General features: G+C 35.4%; 1 protein-coding gene across 2 annotated transcripts in view; it reads left to right on the top strand.

The window, feature by feature from the left end:
• Window positions 1–5,102: 5,102 nt before the first annotated feature.
• LOC149551654 (thioredoxin-like fold domain-containing protein MRL7L, chloroplastic) overlaps window positions 5,103–17,661 on the top strand; it is a 56,466-nt gene continuing 43,907 nt past the window's right edge. The window contains exons 1-3 of one of the 2 annotated variants that reach the window (XM_089787166.1): window positions 5,103–5,539; window positions 5,728–6,083; window positions 8,051–8,132. In XM_089787166.1, the coding sequence (XP_089643292.1) occupies window positions 5,360–5,539; window positions 5,728–6,083; window positions 8,051–8,132 (618 nt within the window). In that variant the 5' untranslated portion in view covers window positions 5,103–5,359. The remainder of the gene's footprint in view (window positions 5,540–5,727; window positions 6,084–8,050; window positions 8,133–17,661) is intronic. The other variant, XM_089787167.1, reaches the window with a different exon arrangement.

Below are 17,661 nucleotides of genomic sequence, written 5' to 3'. Positions count from 1 at the left end.
TATGAGGGATGGTTTCATTTATTGTATTGTACTTTGTATCATGGATTTGAGGTGGATGAGGTAATCTATTTTTATAAATGTATATCATTTAGCCTTTCATACCCTGTTACATGTACAGTGGATGATTGAGCATTCCAAATTTTATTGTCAAGTGGCATTCGAAACAAATGTATATTATTTAAATGGACTTTGGACTTTTAATTATTCTTTCATGTGGATGTGGTATTTATTAGACTTAGTATTAATTATATTTAAATGTGATTCAATGTCTTGGGATCCTTAAGGAATGTAACTTGTTATGTATGGTTATAGATGATTGTATGTTATTACTTTCGCTACTTTATGTTTGATGTGTATGTTATTCTTTCTTGTTTTTTAAAATAATATTTTTTTGGCAAACTTAGTAAAACTTTAGGTTAATTCTTTTGGATCCCTTGGTGGGGTGTTACATCTGGTATTAGAGCCTGAGTTTCTACATTGGGAGCTCTGGGTATATTGGAACAGCAGGACGACTCAGAGGAAGTTGACTTGAGGCAGATGATGAAAACCATCATTGATCGCCTACCTCCTATTCTTAGTTAGGATGGAGCACATCAGGAAGGACATGAACATAGACCTAGGCGTAGGAGCCTTCGGAGGGACCAACAAAGATCTATTGTAGCTTCTCAAATGAAGGACCTTCAAAGGTCCAAGGATAATCCAGGAGTAGGTGGAAGTAGGAAACCTCCTTCTTGAGGTAATCAGTTGTAGGGAGGAACATATCCTCCAACACAAGGTGGTAGCAGTAGTTCCAATGCTAGGAGCTATCGGAGCTATTATAATGCTTAGCACAACAAGTGAAATCAGCACACTCAACCTACACAAAGTAACTAGTCTTATGCTAGTGGAGTAGCATTCAACAGTCTAGTGCACCTAGAGTGCAGAGGAGTTTCGATAGAGAGTGTTTCTCATGCAAAAAATGTGGACACAACTCGTCCCATTTCCCTTAAGGGAAATCACAATTTTTAGATCAGTGACCTTCAGCTTTAAAACCTACGGTTGGAGACATGAGTAGGTCATAGAGAGTGTTCTTAGTAGAGTCTTATCCTCCTACAGGGGGAAAGGGTCCTATGAGACCCACATAGTGAGTTCTTTAGTGTTAGCATTCTTGTAGGCTTCCAAAAGTAAGCCTAAGTTTGGGGGGGGTGGTGGATGTAGTGTCTACCCCTAGTTTGCATCTTTGCTATTACTACCAAATTCTTTTAGGCCAGTTTTATGCTTAATGATTAGTAGCAGTATTTTGAGATTATTAGATATTGTTTCACATTCAATTGATTATACGATGAGATTACTTGGTACTCTATACTTTATGTATGCATGATGATTGTTACAGCGTTTTCAGTTATTGATGATGATTAGTTAGATGAATTATTATGCATCTTCTTATGGATACTTACCCCATATTGCATGTGTATGGTGTGCGTGCATGTTTTCTTTATGTATGGCATTGCTGATGTGGTTAAGGAAGGGAGTTGTAGTCACCTGCTAGTTGGGATCTACATGATGCACTACTTCCTACCGTTGTCTATTTACCTTAAAATATTGTGTTTGTACATGCATGGATTTTATGTAGATTGCAGGTACCAGGTATCGACTTCCTTGAATTGCCAGGATGAGCGCACCCTGTTGCATTATCTCAATGGTAAGAGAGGGGAGATAAATTCTTAAGTCCAAATCTTAAACCTTTAAGCCATTTGTCCTAGAAAATTAGGACAAGCATCAGAGCTGTTTATCTTCTGAATGCGTTGAATGATGTTAATTCATAATTATAACCCTTTAGTTTGATCTTGCATGTGTTTTTCTATCATGGGTTTTCGTATTTTGATTTATGAGTCCTTGGTGATTTTTCTATTAATTAAGTCAAATTAAATGATTAAATTAATGATTTAATTTAATGAAAAATTGTTATGGTATTTTTAATATTTAATTATATTTAATTAATTAGGAGATTAATTAAATAAAAAGAATTAAATTTGAAGATAAAAGTTATAAAAATAATTTTAGAATGCGATAATATTTATTTAATTTAATAAAAATATATTTAGAGTTCATTTTTAAATAAGTGCTAAGCACTATTATTATTTAAGTTAATAAATATTTTATTATTTAATGTTCTAAAATAAATTGAGAAGTGAAAAAGATATTAATTTATTAAAAGTTTCAAATTTTCATAATGCGTACATGAGATTAAAATTTAATAAATTAATTGAGAAGAGAGGTCAAGTGAAAATTAAATAAAGTTATTTTATAATTCAATAAACGTGCATGGAAAAGATAAAGAAAAGATAATAAGAATTAAAGTCTAGTGAGCAACGAGTCCTCTCGGGTGAACGCACAATTACTGCCCCAATTTTAGGAGAGAACTCCTTATCACCAATTGAGGGTTCATTCTCAAGGGATCCTTAAGGAATGTAACCTGTTATGTATGCTTATAGATGATTGTATGTTATTGCTTCCGCTACTTTATGTTTGATGTGTATGTTATTCTTTCTTGTTGTTTTAAAAAAAATGTTTGGCAAACTTAGTAAAACTTTAGGTTAATTCTTTTGGATCCCTTGGCGAGGCATTACACAATGAGAATTTTTTTGCTTCTATGCAAACTTTATCTACACAAACCTAAAAATGTCTCCAAATTAGCTTTCAAAGCCTCAAAGTCTTTATCCCACATCTTCTTCAAACTCTCTACAACTTGAATCCACATAGAAAATATGTCATAATCTCTATTGCCTCTAGATCAGTAGGTCATAAAATTGCATAAAACTTTTGGGTTGTCTCAAGAAACTCTAGCTCCTTTTGTATTACTTCTATCTTGGGAGTAATCAAGCTCCTCAACTCTACAAACCTCTTTAAGACTACCCTTTTCTTGTTGAAGAGTATTGATCTTATCCATTTCTTTGTCGAATTCTATATCAAAATCATTCATTGCTTGACTAGACTTCTCATACACAGTAGCTAACTTTTCTAAATTATCTTTTTCCTCCTTAACCATCTTTTCAAATCAACTACATACTTAGTTGATCTAATACAATGAATACAAATCTTTTTTACTTTCATAAATACAAGCATTAACTTCATTTGTATGCATTTCAACTAGCTTTGTGTCATTAGCAATGGAGGCACATACCTTATTAAATATTTTAGTATGTATTCCTTGCTAGCTTCATCCTTGGTTGCTTGCTCCAATGACTAAAAATGAGTATCAAACTCATCCAATGCTCTCCGCATGTTATCCACAACATTGTCATCTCCAAAAATCATAGGAATACACAAAATCTTGTTGAAACTATCAAGGGTGTTGCTCAACACTCTAGCTTTCTTCTCCATCTTCCTTTTACCTTAGCAAAAGCCATCTTGGATATCTTCATCAAATGTCTCAAAATCACCTTCCTTATCCACACTCATAAGTGCCTTGCTTGTTAGGATTAACCTCAATCATAGATAACAGTTACATGCAAATATAACTAATATCATAAAATAATAGATCGCACATAAGAGAACACAAGACACCAAGATTTAATGTGGTTCACCTAATCCTTGGGCTATGTCCACCAACAATAAGTCCAATATTATTATGATCCAGTGATTACAACTTGATTACAATTTGTAATCCCTTACAACTCAATACCGCCACAAGAACCAATTTTGCATCACACCTTATGAAAAACCCTAACCCTAAGCCTTTTTATACAATTTTTTTGTCGCTTACAAAATTAGGGCTAGAATAATATAAAAATAGCAGTCGACACCTTTTACAATATAAGGTCAGTTTTGGCTTCAGGGGTGCTATCCATGAAAACCCTCGTGAGGGTTTTGCCCCTCGACCCCACCCTGTACTATGCCTTAGGACTCTGCAAGGGCGCTACCTTTGACCCTATCTTGGGGAGCTTCCCCCAAACCCCCGTAGAAATAATATGGGGAGAAAATTACGCTGAATAAACCTCCAAGTCTGAGTAGGCTCCACATCACAACATTGCTAAGATCACTTGCCAAGAACAAAAAGTTTAAAGCACAAGATTAGATTATCTAAATTATAATTTTAGTCTTAGGACAAACACAATCCAACATGTTCAGTCATAAATGTCTATACCTACTGCAAAATTGTCAAGGATATATAATTTATGACACTACAAAAACACACATTCATGGATATTCATGTTCATGTCCCTCCTCTTCTTTTTTCCTTCTTACTTTTGATGATTAGAAAAAAGCATGAGATGGGGTCTTTGGGTTGGGGGCTTTGTGGGCTCCATTTTAGCTACAAGTTTAGGTGTATGATTTTACTATTTTCCTTTTCTTTTGTTAAATCAAACTTAAGAATGTTATGTTTGTATTGATGTGTGAGATGCCTTGTCATCTCTAATGCTTTTATAGGACATCTAGAGCTCAACCAACCATCTTAGGGACAATAAAGCATCCTTAGAGGTTCTCCTAAAAGGAGACATTATTACTTTCTAAGAGCATCTTGAGAATGATCCATGTTGAGTTATAGGAGTTGAGGAATAGGAGGGGACGTTTCAACCTTACTCTATTGCCCCTAGAGTGCCCTTGAGTTGAGGATACTACATGTTCTTATATCAACTTTAGCATTATAATTAAACATTTGTTTTGGTTTTGATAATATAAGAATTTATTTGAGTTAATTCATTAGAACTGTTGTGAAATGTTAATCCCATTTGTTTAGGAATCAACCCCTTCCTTTTTATTAAACATACATAGATATATAAGATCACGTTATAAAGCTACACAAAAAATTGTCATACATCAAATAGTCTTTAAAACAAAATATTTATTTATACAAAAGCTCAAATTAAAAAAAAAAAAAAATTAAAACTATTAAAACTATTAATAACAACACAAAATTAAAACTATTATTCTCATTATCATCGAGTAACTTTAATTTGACAACATTATTTTCTTTAATCATAAACATTAAGAAAATTCAAAAATAAATAAAAATGGTCTAATAAAAAATCATACGTTCATGAAATAAATGGCTATCCAACCTCAAGAATATCCCAAGACATCTCTTATCATATATACTTGATACATCCTAAAGATTAAATACATTTAAGAAGACTTCTTCATGGGAGAAGATAACTAACCTATTTACTTCTTTTTATTTGGGGATGAACCCCCAAAAAAATTGTGCCACAAGAGGATAGACGCGGATACATATCTACCTAGCTTTGATACGAGAAACAAAATACACATTATTTCAAGCAGATAAAAGAAAACATTAATTGAATTATAAACTCCTCTAAACATATAAACATAAATATAATCCTCTCAATTTGCATTTCAAGATCGTCTCCCCAAAACCATGGAACCGCAAACCTTTCCCAACGTCAGATTTCAGATAGCTCCATCCATTTCCAAACACCTAAATGAGTTTATTCATATTCGAAAATCTTCATATTTTACAAGTGCTGCATGGAACATTGCTTGGAAATCCAGAGCAAGCTCCAGGCTTCATCGAGGGCCCTGTAAACAACAATTTAAGGTACACTCTACACTACTAATTTTAATACAATATTTATGCATCCATTCGCTTTTAGTTTAAATTTTCTTTTGGATTTTTTGAAACCTTGTTTGTTGAATTTAGCACACCATATGTTTTAGAAGCTTTCTGTTAAGGATTTAGTTGAGGTTTGTGGATTTTTCTGTAGAGTGTGATTTTGGGTTCTGCAGAGAAATGGGAGGTCGAGATGTAGTAGAGTTGAAGCTTCTTCTGCGTCCAAGGAAACTCGTAGAAATCTCAAAGACGATGAGACAGACAGCAGTGATGATGAAGATGCCTCTTGGGCGGAGGATGAAGATGAGGGTTGGGGGTTTCCCCTGTCTGAATTCTTCAATGATATCAAACTTATTAATGTGAGGAAGGATGATAAAACGGGTGAATTAGATTATCTGACGGAAGATGAGAATGAATTTCAAGTTGGCAGTGTTGAAGTTGAAGTCAAAGATATCACTGCTAAGGAATGGGAAGATGTTGTGTTTGGTGATCTCAGTCCTTTGGTTGTGCTCGTCTACCAGAGATATGACAGGTAAAATTCCATTGGACTAAATTGTAAGAGCGTCACTTCGTAAAACATGTTGATACATTGTTAGAAGGAAAATCATGATTATGTGTCGAAGAACCAACTTACTTACTGACATTGCACATTGAATTTCATAATTTACCCCACCGAAAATTGTTTCGCAAGCGTAGATTTTCTACTATTTGTAATTCAAATTAATTTGATTATGAAACGCTTCTTTTTAATATGCACAGAATGCAGTAGTTTTAGCCCCAATAATATAAATGTTTGTCATTATAATTGAGCACATGAAATTGCAAGTCAAGACTGTCAAACAAAGCTGGAGAATCTATTTTAACACTGGTTTCCTGCTACACTGTGATAGTCCTCGGGACGTTTTTTACCTGAAGAAGTTTAAAAGCCATATTCTCATCTCATCAAAATACACACAAGGATAGGCTTGTAAATCACCACCTTCACCTTCCTTCTTTACTCTCATAAACTCAATGAAAAACACACGGGTGCAAAAGTTTAAATAAAACATTCCCCTTAGGAACAATCATTTCCTACGTCCATGACCCTTGGCAAGTTCAAACTTACATTAAGATGTGTGAAAGCATTTCATTTTGCGATTTTCTTTCATCGTTTAGTGCTGCTTCGATATTAGCTGTACTTTCCTAGCTCAGAACAATCGTTTCATCCAATTTCATCTGTTTCTTCAAAATCAACTCTTCTATCACCACGGAGACTGCATTAGTTAAACATGAAAAAGGAAACGTATTTGAGCATTCAGGAAGCTGAAGAGGGATACCCTTAGTTTGAGGGTCATTATCATTGGGAATAACATCTTTTAAGATAAGGTCCTTGAGATCTTCCATAGCTTTGCCATGAAGCTATAAATATGATTATTAAGCTTTGAACACACCTCCTTATTAGCTAGAAAACCTACCAGGACATTAGCGATCATTCTCTCCTCTATGATGACAACTGAGATCATAATGTTTTATGCCTTACTTATACCTTTGACAGAGGCTCTAGATTCCACCTTGTAGTTGATCTATGCAGGCTAAGAGCAAAGAAGTTCATAATCACTCTTGGTGTGCCAGGCATAGCCAATAGACCCCAATTTATTTCTACCGCCTCATGAAATCTCAATTTGTAGCAGCCAGCAGTAGAGGAAGTCAATCTAGCTGGAGCAATCTTTGTGTGGTTTCTTATGACACTATCACGAAGGGGGTGGCGAGAATGATTTAATGTTTAGATACTGATTTCCTTCAACTGGAGCACTGTTTAATTTTTTTAAAATTTCCTTTGGGGAATGCTTGGTGTCTTAGATGCCATGACCAAGGGGTATTTATTCTGTCAAATTCACCAAGGCCTCTTGCAACCAGACTGGTCCATTAGGGTACAATACATGCAAAATTGGATGTTTTAGTTTTATCTGATTATACATTCAACATTTTTACACGGTTCTTGAGGATTTGAATATGGGTCTTCAAACTCTCCACTATGAAATCCTTGGTGGATTGCTTCTTGAATTTGTTGCATTTGATTGGACATTAAATGTCATTGTGTAGAATTGAAAGCCTACTTTGGCTTCAGAACATATGTTTCGTTGTATCAGAAGCTAAAATTTGTGCTGGACTATCTTGATACAGAAATGGACTTTAGTATGTAAATATATCATTTGTGTAAGTTTTGTTTGGACAAATTCTTGCCATGAGATTTTTGTTCTTTTTAATCTCTTGTTTGCAGTTTATGATGGCATATTCCTTGAGTAACAGGTCATAGTATACTTAGGAAATATCAAGTTCAGTTATTCAAGTCAAAATTTATCTGTTCCTGAAAGAATTGGAGATTTAAAAAATTTAAAATGAAATTTACAAGTTATATTAATATTGACAGCTTCTCATCTTGAACCAAGCTTAATTTTGAAGGAAATGCATAAAGGATGATATCGGTCTTTACTTAAACTTTAACAATGTGGTTTGTAGACCAACTGAGAACATGAAAGTGCGTAAGGAGCTGGACAAAGCAATAAATATCTTTTGGGACTTGGATAAAGCAGCTCCAAGGGTATGTGATTGCTTTTGCTTCTTATTTACTAAGTTGTACTCATCTTTTTGATTTTTCTTAGCAGAAACAGGAGTTTTATTTAAATGAAACAATATGCAGAGTTCTGTCCATTTAATGTTCTGTCTATTTATTAATGTACGACTTATTGCATGTGTATGCCCTTTTCCTAATGCTAGAACAGTTCATTGCCTAGATATGCGCAAATGATCCATCACTCTGGACAAAAAGCACCCCAATTAATAAATTATGCGACATGGGACCTTTTCATGGAGTTCTTCAAAGAATTCACTATACAATCAGATGCCATTCATTTTAACAAGTGCCCTTGACTGAAATTCAGCTGGGGAAAGAAGTAAATCATATAATTGTCTACTTGCATTGGTCATATGTAAATAGTAGATATAGATTTAAGAGTCTGCAAGGCATCTATCTTGATGCTTTCTCAAGACGCACAATTCGTTGTTTCATAGATGTTAAGCTGGCATTGACGGTCATATACTGAAAGTTGTTGATCAAAATCCCCCAAGATTAGTTTGAAAAAAATATAATTAATATCAATTTTTTTACTAGAATATCTGTTTGACTGTAATCAGGCTAGAGTCAACACTCATTAAAAAGAAGTAGAACCTATATCAAGAAGTCTTGTGAATATATTTTGGAGTTTCGTAAATATATTTTGGAGTGTGGTAGGTATATTTTGGAACACAGGATAATTGATTAAGGGAGTTGAACATATCGCTATCATATCAAAATTTCAAATTATCAAGCAAAGCACACAAAAAAGTGCAGGAAGTGTAAATGATCAACTAAAAAAATAGATTAAACGGTCTTCTCTATTTTTTTTATAGAAAATTTGCATATCAAATATTTGGCAATAAAATGCATTGACGATTGAGGTTTTATATGAATCGCTGCCATGCTACACAAAAACATAAGAAATGTAAATGATTAACTCGATAAATCGAAATGACAATCTACTTTATTGATTTCTCAGAAAGCTTGCACTTCAATTATTTGGCACAAAAATGAATTTTTAACTCTTAAGTTCTGCTTTGTTTCAAACTCCGACTAAAATGTATATTTGTGCCTTGCTTGAAATTTGAGCCTAACTGCAATCTTTCTTGCTATTTGTGCAACACTTCTTCCTCACAAGCTTCTGTCTCCTTTTCAAATTTCATTCTTCTCAACAGTCGAAAAGCATCTTTTATGTTTAGAACACTGTATTGGAAGGAAGAACAATTGATGGGGAAAACAAAGCAGTTTTACTTTTAGAAGCTACAAGATCTTGACAATTAGCTTAAATCTGAGCTACGTCACAATTGTATAAGGATGAGCTTAGCTATGTTCTGCCATTGCTGCTGGGAATTGACATGCGGAAAATTTCACATAGAAACTCCAATTTTGGTGTTGGAAGAAAGAAACAACAACTATTTGTTTTCAGGATTGGGATTATCATTGAAAATTAATGGTAGAATAAATGCTGGTCTCCTTCTCATTCCTTTTTTTTTTGTTTCCTCTAATTTTACGTGTGGAGGAATCAATGGCCATAATTTGTTTGACCCTTGTTTATGTCTGATAGGGAAAAAGAGAGATGGTTACCATTCTCTTCTTACCCTTGCTTCTGGAGTGAATAGTGCAAAGCATGAGAGTTCTGAGATTTGAGTGTTAAGGATACCTCAAAATCATATCACGTTGGGGATTCAGGATTGTGAGTCATGCCTAGAGAAAGAAAACATAGGTATCTTTGCATCACCAACTCTAAAAGGATACACGAAGGAAATTGTTGAAAATAACAAGGAATTCATCCCTCAAGTCATGCAAGTAAGAATAGATCCATGCTTGCAATCCCTATAAGATAATACAGTGAAAAGTGTTTTGGATCTCCAATTAGATCCATGCTTGCAATCCCTATAAGATAATGTAGCACATTAGATATATTCTTGCATCTCCAATTCTAATAAAACATATATAAGGAAATGCTGGATTTCGAGGATTGAGGTACCATGGAAAAGGTACTTGGGTAAAGGATCTTGAAACTTCGGCTCCAAAAGGTCAGTTAGTGCAAATGATTAGGCAGTTGCAATTCAAATAAAAATTTGATAAGAGAAAGTTTGACACAATGACCTAGGGAAGTGAAAAAGTATGGGTTGGAGGAAAGGGATTTTGAGAAGGAAAACTCCAAAATCTCAATTGGAAAGGGGACAAAGGTCGGGTTAGAGAAAAGCCATAATATGCTGGGAAACTCAGATGTTTTTATACAAGCGTAGGCCTTAGAAATGTGAACATAAAACATTAGAATTAAAACTTTTGGGACCTTTGCAACTTCTAACACATTAGTAGGTACATGTGGGATGAAGAGGGAGAACACCTATGTGCGAACTTGATTGACTTAGCCCCATTAAGCATTAACTCAGATTGCTTATAACTTATAAGTGAAGGCAAAAACAATGCCAAAATCCATATGGGAAGTATTAATCAAGCACAATCTGAAACAATCAAATTGGGTGCCTATTGTGAGGTCTTCACACCACTGTCCCATTGCAAATGGGGTCCCCCTCTTGTTGCCTTAGTAACTAGTGTTTAGTAGTCTTAGTGGCAGTAGCAACTTGTCCAAGTGTTAGATCAAAATCCTGGACAAGGTTCTTAGCGAGGAGATTGTCTTAAGTGTGAATCAAAGTCTTGTAGGGTAGTTGTTGAACGTTAAAGTCCAAATCCTTAGTCAATTAAGGGCTCTTGAATTGGACAAAGAAGAGATATGAGGTGTTTTAAAAATCCAAGTAAAATTGGGGCAAGAGGTAAAAAATTCTACACAAGTCTTTTTTTTAGGAGCGATCACGTTAAGCCTAAGGCATGAACAAATTCCACTTCAAACATGCATTTTGCCCTACAAAATTGCAAGTTCTGCTCCAAACATGAGATCTCATCCAAGGATGGACCAATTTCTGAAAATGTATGGCATTGAGCCCAAAGGCACTACAATCTCCCTGGAAGCAAGCACTCTCCTTCGTGTAGTTGATGCAGTGAAGCAAGGATTGGCTAAAGTCTCTCATCAACATTATTGTCCTATGATATTAGAACTAGATTTCCTAAATCCAATATCCTATTTGCAATTTGTTTGACTAGAAATAGTTGAAGATCTTGCATTGCCAAATCATTCGCATTAGAAAGTTTTTATTTTGTCCATTGAATAAAGAACATAAGTCTCCAAGTGATCACCATCAAATCACACCATACCACTAAGTTAAGTCCACAAGTAGAAGGAACCTTGAGGCTGTCTTAGTTGATCACACAATCACATACATTGTTTAGCATCTAAGAGGATTTGATATCTGGTATTTTGTTCTAAAAGACTAAGTGTTTCATGCTGCATGTTGGAGTGGCCGCAAACTCACATCAATAGTAATTGGCAATAGAAGATGAGCTTGTTCGAGTTTGTTTGTGGAACTATCAACAATTATGAGCTTTCAAGTTACATTTGAAGTGTGGTAGATCTCTTCAAGGTTGAAAAGTGCAAAAAAGTGAAGAACTTGAAGATTGAAAGAATTGAAAAATTGGAAAATATTTTAAAAAAACGTTTCTCAATGGATAGGCAGAAGTGTTATAGTCATCAAATTGATGTTCTTCTAATTTGGTTTGATTTGATAATCAAGTTCATACACAAAAATTGTCCTGACATGCTTTGCCAGGATAACATAGAATACATGGAAGCACTGAGCACAAGGAGATGAGTTGTTTGGTATTTCTTGTAAGATTCAAATTAGCATTGCAGAAAAGATTTCCTTTTTCAGGAATGTATAAACCAGTAATACTTGTGAAATCAGAATCAGACCTTCATGAGCTCAAAGAGAACACTAAGAGGACACCAAGTATGGAAAGAAACAGATATGAAAGGAGTACTTGGCAACATGGTGTAGTGTACACAACATGTCACATTTAGAATTTACTTGTCCATCTCGTCATGATAGCATCAACCAAGTCAAGCTTCAAATAGGATGGTATGGAGAGTCAGCAAAGAAAGGTAACAAGGATAGCATTCAACACTCAAGTTAGACATTGGAAGTGGAGCATGTTGTGTCACCATCCCAAGGAGAAGAAAGCAGTTACAAGACAGCATGATTGAGCTTAAAAACTAAGGTACTCAAGTAAGAGATGAACCTTTATGCATTACATCACAAGTACAATTTGTTGGAAGGAAAATCAAGGAAGTAATAGAAGCTATTCAAAGAAGGGGAATGGTAACAAGTAAAGATCCACATTTGTAAACACTTGAGAATGAAAAACTAGAAGTTGATCCCACAATGGAAGGTCATCAAAGGTTGAGGTAGAAGACCTCTCCCAACAAGATTAAAGTGATTTCGATATGTCTTAAGAGAGGAAAATCCTTGGTGAATTGTCATAAATGCTACAAAAGGAGATTTTTGAAAATGAATTGCAACACGTTTCAAGTGACCTTGGAGGAGAAGACATTCAAGTAGACATTTTGAATAAAGAATTACACGTCATTAATCAGCATAAGTATAAAGAACAATTTGAGGAGGTGGTAGAAGGCATCATCATAACACTTTTCAAGAGGAGTTGAAAGATCTCATGGAAGAAGAACAAAAGGAATCATTACCAAAATTTCATAGGACAAACAAGTTGCTTCAAGGGGCATGATTCACCATAAACTTCAACCTCCCAATACATTGCCACTTGGGATCGTATTTAATTTCAATGACCTAAATTTATGTCCTTTAATTGACTTCTATTATCATACATGAACGAGAAAATTACATGTTCATAACAAAGGTAATCAACTGTTATAACAAACTAACGGTTTCTCGGAAATATCATAACTAACAAATGGCGAGAGAAATTGAAAACTGACTATTATGAACATGATATAGAAGATCATTAACTAGTTGATACACTTAGATATCTTTTGAATTATTGAACAGAAAGCAATGCAACATCAACAAAATTAATTATTCATATAATTGGATTTAGAATCTTAGATACACATGGAAAGGAATAAGATACTCATTAACTGCATTAGGCTATGAATGAAATCTTGATCTATCTTGTTTAGGTCTGGGCATTGGTGGAGAGGACAAGCATTGACAGAGGCTTAACCATCCAACCGTGGACCTAGTGTCTCCTTTGTCACTCTCAATAGAGAGTGGCCCTACCCTGTGCGGGAAAAAGCACAAGAGCACCATTATGTCCTGACATCGAAGCATCCTAGTGTTAGAGTGGCAACCACTCAGTCAGCTAGACCCCGGATACCCTCCTAACAGTCTATCCTGTAGAAGTTGTGAAAGCCAACTTTACAGTTCACCAAGATCACCTGCATGCAAATAACCTGTTGAAGAGAAACCGAAGAAGGAAAAGTGGGACTTGGAGAATCTCAACGGTGTGAGAAAAAATATATTCCAACAATGAAAGATGAAATTGCTGTACAATATGATATGATATGCAAATACACTAGAAGAGCTTGTTTATAAAGGCCTCTAGGAAGCTTCTAGAATAAGCTAGAAAGCGCTAGGAGATAAGTACGACAACTAAACATACGTTCACAAAAAGTGGATTACCCTCCAAGTAGGTGAGAGGATAAGTATGACAAAGTGTTGACAACCCGTAAACAAACTTTTGTGTTGTCAACTAGTCAACACGTAAAGGTATGCTAACTCTTAGGTGACAAATGCATTTAACCTAAGTAAACTTAAGCAAAGCGTAAATGATAATTATTTACTCTAACACCCCTCCTTCAGTGCAACTTAGGGGAATGCACTTAAGCTCACAACAGCTATGATGAAATGAATAATGGGTCCAGACAGTGAGGCCATGTTAGGTACCCATGTACAAAAGAAATGCAATGCAATCTTTGTGAACCAGAGAGAAAGGAGAAAATGTAATGGCCCCTACCAATAGGCCACTAAAAACTTCTAATGCTGAATTGAGAAATTTTGTCAAACACTTCACATACAAGGGTCATATGACTGATATAGTTTTTCAGTTTTCTTTAATGACTCTTTCTTCAATTTGCATCAATGAGAATCTTTTGCAAGAAGACTCAAAATTGACTAAACAATGACCTAACATAAATGTGCAATTTATTTTGACAATATTCAATGCATATATGTAACTAAAACTACTTGCAATATGCTGCTACAGCAAATAGTAATTATGACAAACACTTTGGATGCAACCTATGATGGCATTAATGCACTTATAGCCAAGTGGCATTCATACAAACACTTGGTATGCAAAATTATAACATTATTTATGCCAAAAAAAGAACCTACAGCCAATTGACATTTTGTCAAACAATTGGCTTGCAAACTAATAAGCTGATCATGAATGATAAATACATATTCAATTACAACTATATTAGACCAGCAACTTATGTCTCATTTATTGCACATTTAATGTCAACTACAATGCTAGTATGAAATGGCCAAGACTCTTGGCTTACATCCACAAGAATAATGCTTAAATCTGATACAAACTTTCACCTACAACCCTACCTTCTAATATGCATCTAAATGATAAGAAAAATGCATGAAATATCCAAAGGAACCTAATTGTAGATGGCTATAATAATTTTTACCAATGCTGTCTTTTCGCTTTGCTTTTTTGGATCTGCTTTTTCAAATCTGTTTTTTTTGTTTTGTTTTTTCGGATCTTGCTTTTTCAGACTACTTTTTCGGATCTGTTTTTTCGGACTGCTTTTTCAAACTGCTTTTTCGGATCTGTTTTTTCAAATTGCTTTTTCGGATCTGCTTTTTTTTCTCTTGCAACCAAAAACTTCAACCCTCAGGTAAGTCTGAGTATACAAATTAAGCTCAATTTGAAATGGCTGAGTACCACTTCCAAAGGGCAACCCTTCAGAGGATCTTTCACCTTCTCAATTATGCAATCACTTGGGAGGTATCGTTCCCAATGATTAAGCTGAATACTTGCAGGCCTTCAAGCTCCACAAATGCTCAAGTAGACACAATAGAGAAAATAAACTTGGATGATAGACAATGAGCCCTCCATGCCTATATATTATTTTTCTCCACTTTCTCCAAAAACTTCTAGAACATTATTTTATTTTATCTATTAAGTGACTTTATAAAATATTTTATAATTCAAGTCACTTTATTAAATTAATTAAATATAAAGTTATTTTTTAATATTTATTTATTTGATAACTTTATAAATAATTAACTTAATATCACTTATTTATTTAATTAATATAATTAATTAGTCATCCTCATAAAATATTCATTATTTTGGACAACTCAATTAATTAAATTCTAAGTTGCCGATTCAGGTTCTAGTTCGGGTACAGATACGGGGTTTGGATTCGTGGGTACAACAATTTTTGCCCCCTTGCAGGTTCGGGTTCGTTCGCATGTGTACGTATGTATGTTAAAAAATTGACTTCAAAAATATAAAAAGAAGAGTGATTATAAATCCATTATGACCAATAAAATTATAAATAAATTAATTGCATTACTGATATTGTTTCAAATTACATGAATTACAAATAGGCATCAATCCAATAATGATTAACAAACATAGCTATGGCGTGGCTTTGCAAATCTATCAACAGTAATGTACTCAGATCTACAAATAAAAAAATCAGTCTCTGATCTTCAAATAAATTAAAGTAGACTATCGTTTAACTTGTCATAAACTAAGTGCATTACATAGACCAATTTTGAATTGAATAATATTACCAAGCTGTTGCAAGACAATATCTAAAGCTTATACAAAGAACATGTTGATAAAAAAATCAGAAATACATACATAGACTGACCAATCGCCTTGGGGTACTTCCTAGGTGCCCCTGTTCATTGTGTGTCCTTCACAAAAGGATCCACAAAGAACCCATGAAGTACCCCAAAGGAACCAGTACCAAAACTGTACCAGTACCGGGACCTAGGCCTAAATAGCAGAATCTGGTAATTGAGATTAAATTAATTAAATCAAATTACCTCCAAAATGGGGACATGACAATCCGCCTTTCCTGAAATTGCTTGTCCCCAAGCAATGGCTGAACAATAAACCAATCAATCCACCTGGATCCCAATTGTAGTCATGAACTATATTGTTGTCAATCAACGTAGGCTCCTGCAATATCCTATGCAATATGACCAAGAAGAATCCATGAATGAAGCGTGAATCACTGCTCAACTGAACTTCAAATCCACTACTGCCATAGTCAGGAACCCACGAGACACAAACTCCCAAAATATCAGAACCCAAGTAGAGCGGACATCCCAAATTGCCAACACAGTAAATACCATCAACGCATCCCACTGACCTATGCGGGATGTACCATCCAACTCTGTCACAATGGTGAACACTCCCAAATAAAACTGCACCAAGTACGGAGAATCCACATACTGTACACCTACTGCAATCAACACAACTTTGCAAATCACCGACCATTGTCTCATAACCATAACTCCCATGCACCGCTGATGGTGAGTATACATCACGAGATAAACAGCAAGAAATAGAACCCAAACCAAGTCGGCTTGCCATCAACTCCTCAACACATGGATCAAATGCAAACTGATGAACATACCTTGCAGTATAATGCTGATTAAAAGAACCAGCCTCAGGCGACAACTCGCCATGCACAAGTGATGCAACCCACTGCAACTGATCACTAGCTAAGTCAGGAGATGACATAGCCAAAGGAGTAGAATCAATAACAACCGCTGAAGCATCACTCCCAAACTCCTGCTCTAAGTCATGTACTATCGAGCTGTCAACCGCAAAACCTATCACCATGTCATGCCCATTGCAACTCTCATCCCGTGGTGTCAAACCATCTCATAACTGATGACAAGTACTAGGAACCAAAGTACATTTCTGTATCATCATCTCATCAACATGGTCATCAAAGGTAAATTGATGAGCATACCTCACAGTGTAATGCCGATAGAATGCGCCAATCCCAGTCAGTGGCTCAGACTGCAATCCAGATGAAACTAACTGCAAGTGATCACTAACCAAGCCCGAACTGACTACTACCTCCGAAGACACTGCCAAAGGAGTAGTATCACTAGCAGAAACCATGCCAATTGCCGGCTCACCAACATCACACATGATCTCTGATACAACATTACTAGTCTCCATGCCATCAGTAGTAGAGACCACCACCATGTCCGGCATACCACAACAATCTGCTGCAACACCCAATTCAATTGAACCTAAACCCTGTGGAAGAGAACCTGATATGCCAATGCTAGTATTAAGGATGCATGCATCCCCATCTCCACTACCTCTGACAATCTTGACCATGGATATCCTCGAATCGCCAGACATCACAACCTGTGACTGTACGGAATTCGATAAAGACTGCAGCCACTCTAACTCCATGGTCACCTCTGCCAAATGAAACTGTGACTCCTCAAGAGCCAACTGTGTACTCTCAAGAATCTCAAAAGTCACCACAAGCTGCTGAGTAAGCTCACTCACCTCATCTTCCTTGACCAACAATGTGTCATATGCTGTACTGCGCCACTCCATAAGATAATCTTTTTCGGCT

Source organism: Cupressus sempervirens, chromosome 6, assembly GCF_028749045.1.
Source record: "Cupressus sempervirens isolate cs-2001-9-10 chromosome 6, ASM2874904v1, whole genome shotgun sequence".
Classification (NCBI taxonomy): Eukaryota; Viridiplantae; Streptophyta; class Pinopsida; order Cupressales; family Cupressaceae; genus Cupressus; species Cupressus sempervirens.
This window is presented reverse-complemented; position numbering and strand designations above follow the sequence as displayed.